The following is a 17,985-nucleotide window of genomic DNA, read 5'->3' on the forward strand; positions in this document are numbered from 1 at the left end:
GGCTGTTCCTATTGGCTGAAGAAGCGTTGACGTCAGACGTATAAGACTCACGTATACGTCTGCGGTGAGTGTCCGCCATGTTGTGTGTGGCATGCTGACTCCTGGCGGTCACGTGTGAGTACGGGCCGGGGCTGTGTCGGGTGCCGGGCGGCTGTGGCAGGACGTGACATGGCGGAGTCTGACCGGTGTCTTGTTCTCTCCCCACCGCCTTGTAATTTTTTTTAACCCCTTCCTCCATCTATACGGTTTATTGCGCCATTTCGGGGCGAATGCGACAATTTTATCATTTTTTTTTATTGCAATTTTTCAGGGAGGTCTTCTTATAACCCGCGTTTTTTAAGTATTTCTCTGGTTAAATAATTTTATATTTTGATAGAGGTGACGCCAATTTTGTTTTTTTGGGGTCTTATCACTGAGGAGGCGAAGGGGGATTCAAAATTGTGTGAGGTATTTTTACGATGCCAGAAAAGTGCCCCCCAAACACAGTATGGTACCCCCACCGTGACTCCTGCCCAGAGCCCTCCACACATGTGGTATAATGATCCTACAATACTTCCCCTCAAGTAAAGTATGGTGACAACACAGTATGAAGCCCCCAGTGACCCCCACACAGCCCTCCGTACAGTTCGATGGCCACAACACAACTTCATACAGTATAAGCCCCCCCCAAAGCCCTCCATACAGTATAATGGCTTCCCACATAGCCCTTCATACAGTATAATGGCCCCACACAGCCTTCCATACAGTATAATAGCCCTCCATACAGTATAATGGCCCCCACATAGCCTTCCTTATAGTATAATAGCCCTCCATACAGTATGATGGCCTCCCACATAGCCCTCCATACAGTATAATAGCCCCACACAGCCTTCCATACAGTATAATGGCCCCCACATAGCCCTCCATACAGTATAATGGCCCCCACATAGCCTTCCTTACAGTATAATAGCCCTCCATACAGTATGATGGCCTCCCACATAGCCCTCCATACAGTATAATAGCCCCACACAGCCCTCCATACAGTATAATGGCCCCAGCATAGCCCTTCATACAGTATAATGACTTCCCACATAGCCCTTTTTACAGTATAATGACTTTTCACATAGCCCTTCATACAGTATAATGGCCCCACCCAGCCTTCCATACAGTATAATCACCCACACACAGCCTTCCATACAGTATAATGGCCCCCACATAGCCCTCCATAGAGTATAATAACCCTCCATACAGTATGATGGCCTCCCACATAGCCCTTCATACAGTATAATGACTTCCCACATAGCCCTTCATACAGTATAATGGCCCCACATAGGCCTCCATACAGTATAATGGCCCCACACAGCCTTCCATACAGTATAATCACCCACACACAGCCTTCCATACAGTATAATGGCCCCCACATAGCCCTCCATAGAGTATAATGGCCCCAGCATAGCCCTCCATACAGTATAATGGCCCCCACATAGCCTTCCTTACAGTATAATAACCCTCCATACAGTATGATGGCCTCCCACATAGCACTCCATACAGTATAATAGCCCGACACAGCCTTCCATACAGTATTCAATGCACACCAAACAACAGATCCAGAATTGAGCGGCACCAGGTAATGTGGATAATCTTCACAGGCTGTGACTATAAAGGACAGATTTTTCCAAAGACTTCTAACACAAAGCTCTATTCTTGCATGTACGGGAGGTGCTCTTCATATAACAAGAAAATAGAAATCCACATAATGCAAAGTTTAAACAGACGCGGCACTCACCCGAATGTTGCAGAAATCAGTGTCTTTTATTCGCTTTATGCGGCATTAGACATTTGCGGAGAGGCAGCAGGAGACAGAGGGGTGCGGGGAGAAGAAAGTGGACGACGGCCGTTTCACCTGGACCCGTAGAAGCGCATCCGCGTGAAACGGCCGTCGTCCACTTTCTTCTCCCCGCACCCCTCTCTGTCTCCTGCTGCCTCTCCACAAATGTCTAATGTCGCATAAAGCGAATAAAAGACACTGATTTCTGCAACATTCGGGTGAGTGCCGCATCTGTTTAAACTTTCCATACAGTATAATCGCCCCCACATAGCCCTCCATACAGTGTAATGGACCCCACATAGCCCTCCATACAGTATAATGGCCCTCACATAGCCCTCCATACAGTATAATGGCCCGCACATAGCCTTCCTTACAGTATAATGGCCCCCACATAGCCTTCCTTACAGTATAATGGCCCTCACACAGCCCTCCATACAGTATAATGTCCTCACACATAGCCCTCCATACAGTATAATGACCTCACACAGCCTTCCATACAGTATAATGGCCTCCCACATAGCCCTCCATGCAATATAATGGTCTCCCATATAGCCCTCCATACAGTATAATGGCCCCACATAGCCCTTCATACAGTAAAATGTTCCCCACGTAACCCTCCATACGGTATAATGGCCCCCACATAGCTCTTCATACGGTATAATGGCCCCCATAGCCCTTCATACAGTATAATGGCCCCCGCATAGCCTTCATACGGTATAATGGCCCCACATAGCCCTTCATACGGTATAATGGCCCCCACATAGCCCTTCATACAGTATAATGGCCTCCCACATAGCCCTTCATACAGTATAATGGCCCCACATTGCCCTTCATACAGTATAATGGCCTCCCACATTGCCTTCCATACAGTATTATAGCCTCCACACAGTTTGGGAAAAACGTTTACACCCATCCTGGGTCTTTATCACATAGTTAATGTAGGAGTAATGGAACAGCGTGAGACAATGAGCGCAGGGCTCAATAAATCCCCTGTATCTAGGGTGGAGAAGAGAAGGGTCAGTGCACACTGAGTGCAAAGGTATAGCGTGCGCATAAAAGGAAAGAGGGCAGGATACCCATGCCAGACCAGAAGTGTGTCATGGAGAGTTCCTGGTCGAGGGGCTGGAGAGGCATGAAGCTGTAGGAAGCTCGGCACGTGTGTGGAGGAGTCATCGGACAGGAGCGCGGCCTAAGAGCATGGCAATTAGTGAAAAATAAAGATTATTATTATATTTAAGGCATCAGATTCCCTATTGTGACCCCTTGGAGCCAGAGTTTGAATCCAGAGGGATTTTCTAGATTTCAGTAGATGTACATGGCTTCCACCATATCTGGGTCCCGGAACGTGCTCTATGACCTGAAAACGTAGTTGTGACATCGGGTGTCTGGCCGCAGAGAATAGAAGTCCATGATGAGGTGTCAAGAAATGAGATTTTATCAGTGTCCCAATTCAGTGTGAACTGTAACTTTGGTCTGATGGAGTTGAGTAAGTTGACAAACGAAATGAGTGCATCATGGGGACCATTCCAGATACAGAAAACATCATGAATATATCTTTAACAACATAGTGAAGTATGAATAAATCATCGATATCGACAAATTGGTTCTCAAGGTGGTCCATGTAGCAGTTGGCATAAGCTGGGGCGACTTTTGACCCCATGGCGGTGCCACAGATTTGGGGATAGAAGTCTCTAAATAGGAAGAAGTTCTCATGTAAGATTAGGGAAAGAATATCGGTGCATACGGTTGTTGATTCATGGGAGAAGTCTGAGTTCTAGCAAACCCTTATCATGTTTGAAGCCGTTGACACCAAGAGTCATCAAAATGCTGTCCTGTGTCTAGTATGAAGGAGCGAGTCGTTTTGACTATCAGATGGAGTATTTTCTATAGATACAGAGACAGAGGGGAAATAATCAAGTCTTTAGAGGCTACTAAGGAAGGCCAGGAGGATTGTGTAAGGATTTATGCATTTTAGGTTGGATGTAAAAGACTGGAGTCTCTGGGTGTAGTTTACTAAGGAATGTCACGGTTTTCTGATCAATAGTATAGAGCTCCTTGGTAACAGCTTGATAATGCTTGTTTCTAATGGTTGGCTAGGGTCATGCTGGACTTTCTTGTCTGTGGATGTGTTGGATCGTTGATGAGAACTTTCATTAAGATAATTGCATCGATCTGTTATGGGAATGGCCCCATGTTTGTCCACGGGTTTAATTAAAATATTATTGATACTGTTAATAGTTTATTGGCTGCCTTTCAGTGGTTGATAGATTGTGCTGTGTGAGGAAGGAACCACGATGATATTGATGTAGCATGATGTCAAGTTGCGGAGATTACATAGACTCAAGTGGGATATCGAGAAATCGGGACTACAGGGTCCCCCGTAGGAAGGGTTTTATTCAGAGGGGATTCTTCTTGTAGTCCAAAGTCTGTCCTCTTCCATGTGAAGTTACATGTGAAATTACAGTTGGGAGTCAGACAAAAAGATAGACCTCTATGAAAGACAGTTCGATGGGACATAATTTGTATGACGAGATGTTGACCAGCAGGTTCGAGGTCTTACCTGGAGTCATGTTGTCATTCTTTCTCTTGGATCCTTCTGTCGTCTAGATAAAAAATTGGGATCTGTGTTGAGGGCCAGTGGAGCTGTCGCTTCCAGAGCGGCTGAAGGAGTCCTGTTGTCTTGGCCTGAAGGTGGAGCACCAAGGACCTGAAGTGGAGGAATCGCTCCATCTATAAATTCTATAGTTCAGGTAATCTTTGTCCCTTTGGAACTTTCGTCTTTTTTCTTTCCTGTAATACTTTGAAGCGTTCCTGAAAGATCATATCAGTCTTGGTCTTCAGGTGGTCGCAGTCGGTAGAGGTTAAGGCGGCCGCCAGTTGGGCTTGAGAATCCACAATGGCTTTTTGATGGAATTACACAGTTAAGATATCAAGTGAACAAGGAAGTCACCCGAATTTGTCACTCGCGATAGGATGTTAGCAGTGCTTGCATTGTAGAGAAAAGTGTCTGAAGTCATGTGGAGGTCGGCTCTCGGCTTGGTCTGTTGGTGCTGCCTGGACTGGGAGCGCTCCCATCATACAGTAGAGAATAAGATCAACCGCACTATATTCTAGGAGCGCTTCCAGTCCAGGCAGCACCAACAGGCCAAGCCGAGAGCGCCATCACTCCACTACCGACCTGCACATGACTTCAGACACTCCACTACCTACGTGTGGGTATTGGGCAGATCCCTGGGCAGGATGGCACGGTTTACATGGCGCAATCGGCGATTGACAGCAGCATCTAATGGATTACCTGCAGCGATTGCCGCTAACGTTACAGTCAGATTCACATCTCCTGGGGAGACCAAAAGTGGAAAAAAGTTTTAAAATTGCATTAAAAAAAAAAGGTCCCGCATTATTTCCCTTTTCCTGTCATCGTACAGGTGTCCTCAGGGGACGGACGGGGGGCTCCTTTAATTCCCAGCTCGTCCAACGTCCCCAGGGGCCCCACAGCGAGTCCTGAGTAAACGTCGGCTAATTATTAATGGGACGGTGAAAGTTTTTTCTCAGGAAGATAAATAAAATCCTGGACTTTGGACGATGCCGGCAGATCTGCGGTGTGCTGCGTACCGAGAACGAGGTGGACGACAGGAAGGCACAATGCCTGCACGGTGACAGCGGCTGCTCCGCGAAGAGAGGAGGTAATGCAGGAGGCTTCTTATCGGACCCCAGACCTGCACCCGATGCAGCCCCTGCATCTGCTCCATGGGGGCGTCCAGGACTAGAAACATTTGCCACATCCAAAAATAGGGCCACTACCGGCCACAGACTCTGCCTGGTACCACAGCTCCAAGCGAACCAGGCTGGTTGCAAAACCACACACAGCCTGGGGATGGGAGGGGGCAATATCACTCACAGCCTGCGGATGGGAGGGGGCAATATCACTCACAGCCTGGGGATGGGAGGGGGCAATACCACACACTGCCAGTGGATGGGAGGGGGCAATACCACACACAGCCTGGGGATGGGAGGGGGCAATATCACACACAGCCTGCTGATGGGAGAGGGCAATGCCACACACAGCCTGCGGACGGGAGGGGGCAATATCACTCACAGCCTGGGGATGGGAGGGGGCAATACCACACACTGCCAGTGGATGGGAGGGGGCAATACCATACACAGCCTGGGGATGTGAGGGGGCAATACCACACGCGGCCTGGGTATGGGAGGGGGCAATACCACACACTGCCAGTGGATGGGAGGGGGCAATACCACACACAGCCTGGGGATGGGAGGGGGCAATACCACACACAGCCTGCGGATGGGGGAGGGCAATACCACACAGAGCCTGGGGATGGGAGGGGGCAATACCACACACAGCCTGGGGATGGGAGAGGGCAATACCACACACAGCCTGCGGATGGGGGAGGGCAATACCACACAGAGCCTGGGGATGGGAGGGGGCAATACCACACACAGCCTGGGGATGGGAGAGGGCAATACCACACACAGCCTGGGGATGGGAGGGGGTAATATCACATGCTGCCAGTGGATAGGAGGGGCCAACACCACACACAGCCTGGGGGTGGGAGGCGGCAATATCACACGCGGCCTGGGGATGGGAGGGGGCAATATCACACGCGGCCTGGGGATGGGAGGGGGCAATATCACACGCGGCCTGGGGATGGGAGGGGGCAATATCACACGCGGCCTGGGGATGGGAGGGGGCAATATCACACGCGGCCTGGGGATGGGAGGGGGCAATACCACAGCCTGGGGATGGGAGGGGGCAATATCACTCACAGCCTGGGGATGGGAGAGGGCAATACCACACACAGCCTGGGGATGGGAGAGGGCAATACCACACACAGCCTGGGGATTGGAGGGGGCAATATCACTCACAGCCTGGGGATGGGAGAGGGCAATACCACACACAGCCTGCGGATGGGGGAGGGCAATACCACACAGAGCCTGGGGATGGGAGGGGGCAATACCACACACAGCCTGGGGATGGGAGAGGGCAATGCCACACACAGCCTGGGGATGGGAGAGGGTAATATCACATGCTGCCAGTGGATAGGAGGGGCCAACACCACACACAGCCTGGGGATGGGAGGGGGCAATACCACACAGCCTGGGGATGGGAGGGGGCAATACCACACACAGCCTGGGGATGGGAGGGGGCAATATCACACGCGGCCTGGGGATGGGAGGGCGCAATATCACACGCGGCCTGGGTATGGGAGGGGGCAATATCACACACAGCCTGGGAATGGGAGGGGGCAATACCACACACGGCCTGGGTATGGGAGGGGGCAATATTACACTGCCAGCGGATGGGAGGGGCAATACCACACACAGCCTGCAGATGGGAAGCCCCCCTCCCCCTTTTAAAATATATTCTAAATTGACCATTAGATATTTCTGTCTTCGCATATGTCCAATCAGTTAACATATAAAATTATTTACCTGAACGTAAAACATCTAAAAGGAAAAAAATATTGAAACTCCAGAATCAAAGTTCTGTAATCGCCACTATAAAAATATCGAATGTTCCCGATACTGCCATCAATAAAACGGCAGCAGCCGTGCAAAAAGCAAGACGCCGCTCAGCTGCATTGATGGGGAAAATGGCACAGAACAAAGCTTTTTTTTTTTTTTTGCAAAGTTTTTAATTATTTGTCACCACTTTAAAAAATAAAATTAAACTGCAGTGATCACTGTCAATAAAAACTAGGACTCGTCCCATAGATACCACCCTCGGACTATGAGGGGAACAGAAAACACAAAACTTATGGTTCCTGGGAGAAGGGGAGGGAAAACCATAAGCAAAAAAGACAGCCGCCATGTTTTTCTAATGCGGGATCCCCCCTCCCGGACTCCAGCAGCTCACGGCAGCTTCACAGGGGGTCCGAATCTGCCCGATGTCCATGGCTGGGAGATCACCAGGACGTGCGCCCCCTCTTCTCCGATGTCCCGTCCCCATGATTCGGGGGCAGGCGCCGGCCCAGGGTAATATGAATGAATGGGATTTCCCTGCTGTGTCCCCGCAGGTGGCCGACCTCCCTCTATGGCCCAACTACTAAGACGCATCTTCTCCCGCCCATCGCACCGCCTTATCGGAAACATGGCGGCTCTGCAGGATGACGCCCATCGGATATTTCGGAGCGCTGTGTCGGCTGTCTTACCGCCCCGCATGTTACAGAGAGCGCTGATCGTCAGGGATACCGCCGGACCCCCCATCCTGGAGTGCGGAGGGAAGCAGATCCCCCTGGAGAACAACCTCTATCTGGTGGGGTTTGGGAAGGCTGTTCTGGGAATGGCGGCTGCGGTGGAGCAGATCGTTGGGAAACATTTGGTAGAAGGAGTGATCAGCGTCCCCCGCGGAATAGAGGAGACCCTCCGACAGGCGGGAAAGAGGTAACAACCGGGAGGCCCCAGATGTCACATATTGTGTATGTAGTGTGTCCTGCAGCTTCCTATAAAGTGTATGCAGTGTGTCCTGCAGCTACCTATAAAGTCTATGCAGTGTGTCCTGCAGCTTCCTATAAAGTCTATGCAGTGTGTCCTGCAGCTTCCTATAAAGTCTATGCAGTGTGTCCTGCAGCTTCCTACATAATCTATACGGTGTGTCCTGCAGCTTCCTATATAGTCCATGCAGTGTGTCCTGCAGCTTTATATATAGTCCATGCAGTCTGTCCTGCAGCTTCCTATATAGTCCATGCAGTGTGTGCTGCAGCTTCCTATATAGTACATGCAGTGTGACCTGCAGCTTCTTATAAAGTCTATGCAGTGTCCTGCAGCTTCCTATATAGTCCATGCAGTGTGTCCTGCAGCTTCTTATAAAGTCCATGCAGTGTGACCTGCAGCTTCCTATAAAGTCTATGTAGTGTGGCCTGCAGCTTCCTATATAACCTATGTAGTGTGTCCTGCAGCTTCCTATAAAGTCTATGCAGTGTCATGCAGCTTCTTATATAGTCTATGCAGTGTCATGCAGCTTCTTATATAATCTATGCAGTGTCATGCAGCTTCCTATATAATCTATGCAGTGTGTCCTGCAGCTTCCTATAAAGTCTATGCAGTGTGTCCTGCAGCTTCCTATATAATCTATGCAGTGTCCTGCAGCTTCCTATATAATCTATGCAGTGTGTCCTGCAGCTTCCTATAAAGTCTATGCAGTGTGTCCTGCAGCTTCCTATATAATCTATGCAGTGTGTCCTCCAGCTTATTATATAATCTATGCAGTGTGTCCTGCAGCTTCCTATAAAGTCTATGCAGTGTCCTGCAGCTTCCTATATAATCTATGCAGTGTGTCCTGCAGCTTCCTATAAAGTCTATGCAGTGTGTCCTGCAGCTTCCTATAAAGTCTATGCAGTGTGTCCTGCAGCTACCTATAAAGTCTATGCAGTGTCCTGCAGCTTCCTATATAACCTATGCAGTGTGTCCTCCAGCTTATTATATAATCTATGCAGTGTGTCCTGCAGCTTCCTATAAAGTCTATGCAGTGTCCTGCAGCTTCCTATATAATCTATGCAGTGTGTCCTGCAGCTTCCTATAAAGTCTATGCAGTGTGTCCTGCAGCTTCCTATAAAGTCTATGCAGTGTGTCCTGCAGCTACCTATAAAGTCTATGCAGTGTGTCCTGCAGCTACCTATAAAGTCTATGCAGTGTGTCCTGCAGCTTCCTACATAAACTATGCAGTGTGTCCTGCAGCTTCATAGCAGAAATCTCCCAGCATGCCCTGCTTGTTCAGCTGCTTGTATCACTGTGCACTCAGATGTGTGACACCTGATGTGACACTTTACAGTCCTCATTGTCGGGTCTTCCCCGCTGTGTCCCCCGCTCACGGCTCCTCTCTCCGCAGGGATATGCTCCTGAGCCCCGAGTCCAGGATTCGTGTGATGGAAGGAGCTGCAGACAATATGCCGGACGAGGCGGCAATGAGGGCGGCCGGAGAAATTCAGAAAGTGGCAGAAAAGCTGCAGCAGGGGCATTTACTGCTGGTGCTGATCTCAGGTGGGGGAGACCCCTGTGATAATATCCTCCTGGGGAATGGTGGCGTGTGTCAGCGATGAGCCCTGGTCAGGTCCTCCGAGGCGGCCGCACGTCTGATCCTGGCACCTAGGACCCGCAATGTCACAGCGTCTCCTGGCCTAATAAGCAGCAGGGGGGGAAGACCGGACACCTTGGCGGACTGGACCCGTATGTGCGTCATGTCTTGTGCTCCAGTTACACCCAGAGCTGCACCAACAGCTGCACGAGCTCAGGTAGTTCTTCACCCCTGCAGTTCATTAGTTTCATGCCCAATACTGGCCAGTGCTGGTACCTGCCCTCTAGGGTGCAGCCACACGGGGCCGATATACTCCGTATCTGTACGCAGGACGGTGGGCTGCATGGGCTCGGGCCGACTGACTCACAGAGCAGCTTCGTACAGGCGGCACTGACCTTCCTACTGGGGGAGCCTATTTGCATACTTATCCCAGGGTACATTGTTTTCTGGGGGTCAGTCGCAGTGTGGCGGTATCGCAGTGTGGCGGTATAGTGGCTTTCTGAGGGTCGGTTACAGCGTGGCGGTATCTTGCAGCGTGGCGGTATAGTGGCTTTCTGAGGGTCGGTTACAGCGTGGCGGTATCTTGCAGCGTGGCGGTATCTCGCAGCGTGGCGGTATCTTGCAGCATGGCGGTATAGTGGCTTTCTGAGGGTCGGTTGCAGCGTGGCGGTATCTTGCAGCATGGCAGTATAGTGTTGTGAAATTGGATTTTGGGCTCCCCCGGTGGCCACTGGTGGAATTTAACTGGTGTGCATCATCCCCTCTGTTCACCTGTTTCCATCAGGATGTGGGAGTCGCTATTTAACCTTGCTCCTCTGTCACTTCCATGCCGGTCAACATTGTAATCAGAAGCCTTTCTGTGCATGTTCCTGCTGCTAGACAACTCCCAGCTAAGTTGGACTTTAGTCCTCGTTTGTTTTTGCATTTTGTTCCAGTTCACAGCTGTAGTTTCGTTTCTGTGTCTGGAAAGCTCTTGTGATCTGAAATTGCCACTCTGATGTTATGAGTTAATACTAGAGTCTTAAAGTAATTTCAGGATGGTATTTTGATAGGGTTTTCAGCTGACCATGAAAGTGCCCTTTCTGTCTTCCTGCTATCTAGTAAGCGGACCTCCATTTTGCTAAACCTATTTTCATACTACGTTTGTCATTTCATCTAAAATCACCGCCAATATACACTCACCGGCCACTTTATTAGGTACACCATGCTAGTAACGGGTTGGACCCCCTTTTGCCTTCAGAACTGCCTCAATTCTTTGTGGCATAGATTCAACAAGGTGCTGGAAGCATTCCTCAGAGATTTTGGTCCATATTGACATGATGGCATCACACAGTTGCCGCAGATTTGTCGGCTGCACATCCCAAAGATGCTCCATACAAGGCAGGATGGATCCATGCTTTCATGTTGTTTACGCCAAATTCTGACCCTACCATCCGAATGTCGCAGCAGAAATCGAGACTCATCAGACCAAGCAACGTTTTTCCAATCTTCTACTGTCCAATTTCGATGAGCTTGTACAAATTGTAGCCTCAGTTTCCTGTTCTTAGCTGAAAGGAGTGGTACCCGGTGTGGTCTTCTGCTGCTGTAGCCCATCTGCCTCAAAGTTCGACGCACTGTGCGTTCAGAGATGCTCTTAGGCCTACCTTGGTTGTAACGGGTGGCGATTTGAGTCACTGTTGCCTTTCTATCAGCTCGAACCAGTCTGCCCATTCTCCTCTGACCTCTGGCATCAACAAGGCATTTCCGCCCACAGAACTGCCGCTCACTGGATTTTTTTTCTTTTTCGGACCATTCTCTGAAAACCCTAGAGATGGTTGTGCGTGAAAATCCCAGTAGATCAGCAGTTTCTGAAATACTCAGACCAGCCCTTCTGGCACCAACAACCATGCCACGTTCAAAGGCACTCAAATCACCTTTCTTCCCCATACTGATGCTCGGTTTGAACTGCAGGAGATTGTCTTGACCATGTCTACATGCCTAAATGCACTGAGTTGCCGCCATGTGATTGGCTGATTAGAAATTAAGTGTTAACAAGAAGTTGGACAGGTGTACCTAATAAAGTGGCCGGTGAGTGTATGTGGGGGCCTCTGTCTGCCTATCGGGGAAATTTCTCTAGAGGTGAGCCAGGACTATATTTTCCTCTGCCAGGATTAGTTAGTCCTCCGGCCGGCGCTGGGCGTCTAGGGATAAAAGACGTAGGCAACGCTACCCGGCTACTGTTAGTTGTGCGGCAGGTTTAGTTCATGGTCAGTTTAGTTTCCATCCTTCCAAGAGCTAGTACTTATGTTTGCTGGGCTATGTTCTCTTGCCATTGAGAACCATAACAGTATAGTGGCTTTCTGAGGGTCAGTCGCAGTGTGGCGGTATAGTAGCTTTCTGAGGGTCGGTTACAGCGTGGCGGTATCTTGCAGCGTGGCGGTATCTCGCAGCGTGGCAGTATCTTGCAGCATGGCGGTATAGTGCCTTTCTGAGGGTCGGTTGCAGCGTGGCGGTATCTTGCAGCATGGCGGTATAGTGGCTTTCTGAGGGTCAGTCGCAGTGTGGCGGTATAGTAGCTTTCTGAGGGTCGGTTACAGCGTGGCGGTATCTTGCAGCGTGGCGGTATCTCGCAGCGTGGCGGTATCTTGCAGCATGGCGGTATAGTGGCTTTCTGAAGGTCGGTTGCAGCGTGGCGGTATCTTGCAGCGTGGCGGTATCTTGCAGCATGGCGGTATAGTGCCTTTCTGAGGGTCGGTTGCAGCGTGGCGGTATCTTGCAGCGTGGCGGTATCTTGCAGCATGGCGGTATAGTGGCTTTCTGAGGGTCGGTCGCAGTGTGGCGGTATCTCACAGCGTGGCGGTATCTTGCAGCATGGCGGTATAGTGGCTTTCTGAGGGCCGGTTACAGCGTGGCAGTATCTCGCAGCGTGGCGGTATCTTGCAGCATGGTGGTATAGTGGCTTTCTGAGGATCGGTTGCAGCATGGCGGTATCTTGCAGCATGGTGGTATAGTGGCTTTCTGAGGGTCAGTCGCAGTGTGGCGGTATAGTAGCTTTCTGAGGGTCGGTTACAGCGTGGCGGTATCTTGCAGCGTGGCGGTATCTCGCAGCGTGGCGGTATCTTGCAGCATGGCGGTATAGTGCCTTTCTGAGGGTCGGTTGCAGCGTGGCGGTATCTTGCAGCGTGGCGGTATCTTGCAGCATGGCGGTATAGTGGCTTTCTGAGGGTCGGTCGCAGTGTGGCGGTATCTTGCAGCATGGCGGTATAGTGGCTTTCTGAGGGCCGGTTACAGCGTGGCGGTATCTCGCAGCGTGGCGGTATCTTGCAGCATGGTGGTATAGTGGCTTTCTGAGGATCGGTTGCAGCATGGCGGTATCTTGCAGTGTGGCGGTATCTTGCAGCATGGCGGTATAGTGGCTTTCTGAGGGTCGGTTGCAGCGTGGCGGCGGTATCTTGCAGCGTGGTGGTGTAGTGGCTTTCTGAGGGTCAGTCACAGCATGGCGGTATCGCAGTGTGGCGGTATCTTGCAGTCTGGCGGTATAGTGGCTTTCGGTCAGTCGCAGCATGGCGGTTCGTCGCAGTGTGGCGGTTTCTCGGGGTCTCACCGTTCTCAGCGATCTCTCTCCGTCTTAGGTGGCGGCTCCGCACTCCTGCCCGCGCCCGTACCACCCCTCACCCTGCAGGATAAACAGGCGGTCACCAAGCAGCTGGCACTTAAAGGGGCTACAATACAAGAACTGAACACCGTCCGCAGAGGTCTGTCCCAGCTGAAGGGCGGGGGTCTCTCCAGGGCAGCCCACCCGGCACAGGTCGGTACAGGGACGTCATAGCTGTAAGGTAAGGACGCCGCGGACTCTGACGCTCTCGGTCTCCCTCCTCCAGGTGGTCAGTCTCATCCTGTCCGACGTCATCGGGGATGACCTTGATGTGATCGCCAGTGGCCCGACCGTCTGCAGCGCCTTTAGAGCGGAGGACTGTCTGCAGATCCTGAGTAAATATGGCCTGCGGGGCTCAGTGCCGGCCGCGGTGGAGGACGTCCTGCTCTCCAGACCCCAGGCGGACCCCGCGCAGGATCACGGCCGCGTCCACAACATCCTCATCGGCTCCAACCTCCTCTCCCTCCAGGAGGCCGAGCAGGAGGCTCAGCGGTCGGGGTATGTGACCTCGCTCCTCTCCACGGCCATCAGCGGCGATGTTCGTCTGGTCTCCCAGTTTTACGCCCTCTTGGCCAAGGTCCTCTGCTCCTATCTCATGGCGGCCCCTCAGAGGCCAGAGCTGGAGGAGACCCTCCTGGCCGTGGCCTCGTCCATGGACATCCCCGACCTCCACCTCTCCGCCCGTCTGCAGGAAATGAAGGAGGCCGGGGCTTCAGGTGGCGTCTGTGTGCTCTGCGGAGGCGAAACCACAGTCCGGGTGCAGGGAAAGGGCAGAGGAGGAAGAAACCAGGAGCTGGCACTGCGGGTGGCTGCACAGTGGCATCAGTCCATGGCGGCCATGCAGGGCTGTGAGGTCGTGTTCCTGAGCGGGGGCACAGATGGGCAGGATGGTCCCACACCGGCTGCTGGTGCCGTCTCGTACCCACAGCTGGTGGAGCAGGCGCGGCGCAGCGGTCTGGACGTAGAGGCCTTCCTGACCGCCAGCGACTCGTACGGATTCTTCAGCGAGTTCCAAAATGGCAGACGTCTCCTGGTGACCGGACTGACCGGGACCAACGTGATGGATGTACAGGTCCTGCTGGTACAACTGCACAAAGACCAATAGAGAGCGTGGGTGAGGGGCACCTGTGAGGAGACACACTGTGCCCCAATCACAACCAGAGCTGCACTCACCATCCTGTTACCTCCGGAGCTGCGCTCACCATTCTGTTACCTCCGGAGCTGCGCTCACCATTCTGTTACCTCCGGAGCTGCGCTCACCATTCTGTTACCTCCGGAGCTGCGCTCACCATTCTGTTACCTCCGGAGCTGCGCTCACCATTCTGATACCTCCAGAGCTGCGCTCACCATTCTGTTACCTCCGGAGCTGCGCTCACCATTCTGTTACCTCCGGAGCTGCGCTCACCATTCTGTTACCTCCGGAGCTGCGCTCACCATTCTGTTACCTCTGGAGCTGCGCTCACCATTCTGTTACCTCTGGAGCTGCGCTCACCATTCTGTTACCTCCGGAGCTGCGCTCACCATTCTGTTACCTCCGGAGCTGCGCTCACCATTCTGTTACCTCTGGAGCTGCGCTCACCATTCTGTTACCTCCGCAGCTGAGCTCACCATTCTGTTACCTATGGAGCTGAGCTCACCATTCTGTTACCTCCGGAGCTGCGCTCACTATTCTGTTACTTCCGGAGCTGCGCTGACTGTTCTGCTACCACCTCTCTCTGCTGCCATATGCACCAGTCTAAAGGAATACTGGAAAGCAGTGCATTGTGGGAAGTGACCCTGGGTGTCCCCGCCCCCTCATTCCCTTCCTCCTCATTTTTCTCGGACATCAGACGTCTCCTTCTGCTGTTGCTTCTCCTCTAGCGATAATTGAGTCACCCCAACTTGTTTTACTACAGGCAGTAAAGCAAGAAGCTGTTTGCTCAGTACATTGCAGCCTGTTGTGCTGACATCTAGTGGCCAATGTGAAAACTGCAATGTCTCAATTTGTTTGTGCAACGACACAATAAAATCTAATAAAAAATAATTTTCTGGGACCAAATCCGATCTGTCACACCAGGTTCTGTCAGACGGCGCCGCTCGCTGCTCCTTTTTTTTTTTTCTTTCATTTTCCAAACTTGCTGTCTCTTGTAGGAGACTCGCGGCTGTGGATTGGGGTCCGGTGGCATCTTCTACCTCCTGGAGTACTAATTTATTTCTCAATTTTATATAATTAATAATAACATCGATCGTCTGTATTCGGGACGGAAACGAAGAGGAGGAAAGAGAAGAGAAAGACGAAGGCCAAAGGGTTGGAGCCACAGGGTTATGTTCTGGATTAACATTGATAAGGCTGCGACCAACGAGCAAGAGACCGATCTGCAGTGCTGCTCAGTGACCACAGGGGGTGCTGTCTCCCGGGTAGTGGGGGCGTTCTCTATGACCACAGGGGGTGCTGTCTCCCGGGTAGTGGGGGCGTTCTTCTCTATGACCACAGGGGGCGCTGTCTCCCGGGTAGTGGGGGCGTTCTTCTCTATGACCACAGGGGGTGCTGTCTCCCGGGTAGTGGGGGCGTTCTTCTCTATGACCACAGGGGGCGCTGTCTCCCGGGTAGTGGGGACGTTCTTCTCTATGACCACAGGGGGCGCTGTCTCCCGGGTAGTGGGGGCGTTCTTCTCTGTGACCACAGGGGCGCTGTCTCCCGGGTAGTGGGGGCGTTCTTCTCTGTGACCACAGGGGGCGCTGTCTCCCGGGTAGTGGGGACGTTCTTCTCTGTGACCACAGGGGGCGCTGTCTCCCAGGTAGTGGGGACGTTCACTGTGACCACAGGGGGCGCTGTCTCCCGGGTAGTGGGGACGTTCTTCTCTGTGACCACAGGTGCCGCTGTCTCCCGGGTAGTGGGGAAGTTCTTCTCTGTGACCACAGGGGGCGCTGTCTCCCGGGTAGTGGGGACGTTCTTCTCTGTGACCACAGGTGCCGCTGTCTCCCGGGTAGTGGGGAAGTTCTCTGTGACCACAGGGGGCGCTGTCTCCCGGGTAGTGGGGGCGTTCACTGTGACCACAGGGGGCGCTGTCTCCCGGGTAGTGGGGACGTTCTTCTCTGTGACCACAGGGGGCGCTGTCTCCCGGGTAGTGGGGACGTTCTTCTCTGTGACCACAGGGGGCGCTGTCTCCCGGGTAGTGGGGGCGTTCTCTGTGACCACAGGGGGCGCTGTCTCCCAGGTAGTGGGGACGTTCTTCTCTGTGACCACAGGGGGCGCTGTCTCCCTGGTAGTGGGGATGTTCTTCTCTGTGACCACGGGGCGCTGTCTCCCGGGTAGTGAGGACGTTCTTCTCTGTGACCACAGGGGGCGCTGTCTCCTGGGTAGTGAGGACGTTCTTCTCTGTGACCACAGGGGGCGCTGTCTCCCTGGTAGTGGGGACGTTCTTCTCTATGACCACAGGGGGCGCTGTCTCCCGGGTAGTGGGGACGTTCTTCTCTGTGACCACAGGGGGCGCTGTCTCCCGGGTAGTGGGGGCGTTCTTCTCTATGACCACAGGGGACGCTGTCTCCCGGGTAGTGAGGACGTTCTTCTCTGTGACCACAGGGGGCGCTGTCTCCTGGGTAGTGGGGACGTTCTTCTCTGTGACCACAGGGGACGCTGTCTCCCGGGTAGTGGGTGTGTTCTTCTCTATGACCACAGGGGGCGCTGTCTCCTGGGTAGTGGGGACGTTCTTCTCTGTGACCACAGGGGGCGCTGTCTCCCGGGTAGTGGGGGCGTTCTTCTCTGTGACCACAGGGGGCGCTGTCTCCCGGGTAGTGGGGACGTTCTTCTCTGTGACCACAGGGGGCGCTGTCTCCGGGGTAATGGGGACGTTCTTCTCTGTGACCACAGGGGGCGCTGTCTCCTGGGTAGTGGGGATGTTCTTCTCTGTGACCACAGGGGGCGCTGTCTCCCGGGTAGTGAGGACGTTCTTCTCTATGACCACAGGGGGCGCTGTCTCCCGGGTAGTGGGTGTGTTCTTCTCTATGACCACAGGGGGCGCTGTCTCCCGGGTAGTGGGGACGTTCTTCTCTGTGACCACAGGGGGCGCTGTCTCCCGGGTAGTGGGGACGTTCTTCTCTGTGACCACAGGGGGCGCTGTCTCCCAGGTAGTGGGGATGTTCTTCTCTGTGACCACAGGGGGCGCTGTCTCCCGGGTAGTGGGGACGTTCTTCTCTGTGACCACAGGGGGCGCTGTCTCCCGGGTAGTGGGGACGTTCTTCTCTGTGACCACAGGGGGCGCTGTCTCCCGGGTAGTGGGGACGTTCTTCTCTGTGACCACAGGGGGCGCTGTCTCCCGGGTAGTGGGGGCGTTCTCTGTGACCACAGGGGGCGCTGTCTCCCGGGTAGTGGGGGCGTTCTTCTCTGTGACCACAGGGGGCGCTGTCTCCCGGGTAGTGGGGGCGTTCTTCTCTGTGACCACAGGGGGCGCTGTCTCCCGGGTAGTGAGGACGTTCTCCTCTGTGACCACAGGGGGCGCTGTCTCCCGGGTAGTGGGGACATTCTTCTCTGTG

At 52.9% G+C, this 17,985-nt stretch overlaps 1 protein-coding gene across 2 annotated transcripts; it reads left to right on the forward strand.

The window, feature by feature from the left end:
• Positions 1-72: 72 nt before the first annotated feature.
• Positions 73-15,508, forward strand: GLYCTK (glycerate kinase). Of its 2 annotated transcripts, XM_077276965.1 has the most exons (7): positions 73-114; positions 4,415-4,557; positions 5,233-5,490; positions 7,843-8,209; positions 9,654-9,805; positions 13,451-13,626; positions 13,700-15,508. In XM_077276965.1, the coding sequence occupies exons 4-7, from the start codon at positions 7,860-7,862 to the stop codon at positions 14,576-14,578; spliced, it is 1,557 nt and encodes a 518-aa protein (XP_077133080.1). In that variant the 5' UTR covers positions 73-114; positions 4,415-4,557; positions 5,233-5,490; positions 7,843-7,859; the 3' UTR covers positions 14,579-15,508. The 2 variants fall into 2 exon arrangements, with proteins under 2 accessions (XP_077133080.1, XP_077133079.1); XM_077276964.1 differs by lacking the exons at positions 73-114; positions 4,415-4,557 and having other exon boundaries at positions 5,360-5,490; positions 13,700-15,075; positions 15,130-15,508.
• The last annotated feature ends 2,477 nt before the right edge of the window (positions 15,509-17,985 follow it).

The sequence above is a fragment of the Ranitomeya variabilis genome, chromosome 8, assembly GCF_051348905.1.
Source record: "Ranitomeya variabilis isolate aRanVar5 chromosome 8, aRanVar5.hap1, whole genome shotgun sequence".
In the NCBI taxonomy this organism is placed as follows: Eukaryota; Metazoa; Chordata; class Amphibia; order Anura; family Dendrobatidae; genus Ranitomeya; species Ranitomeya variabilis.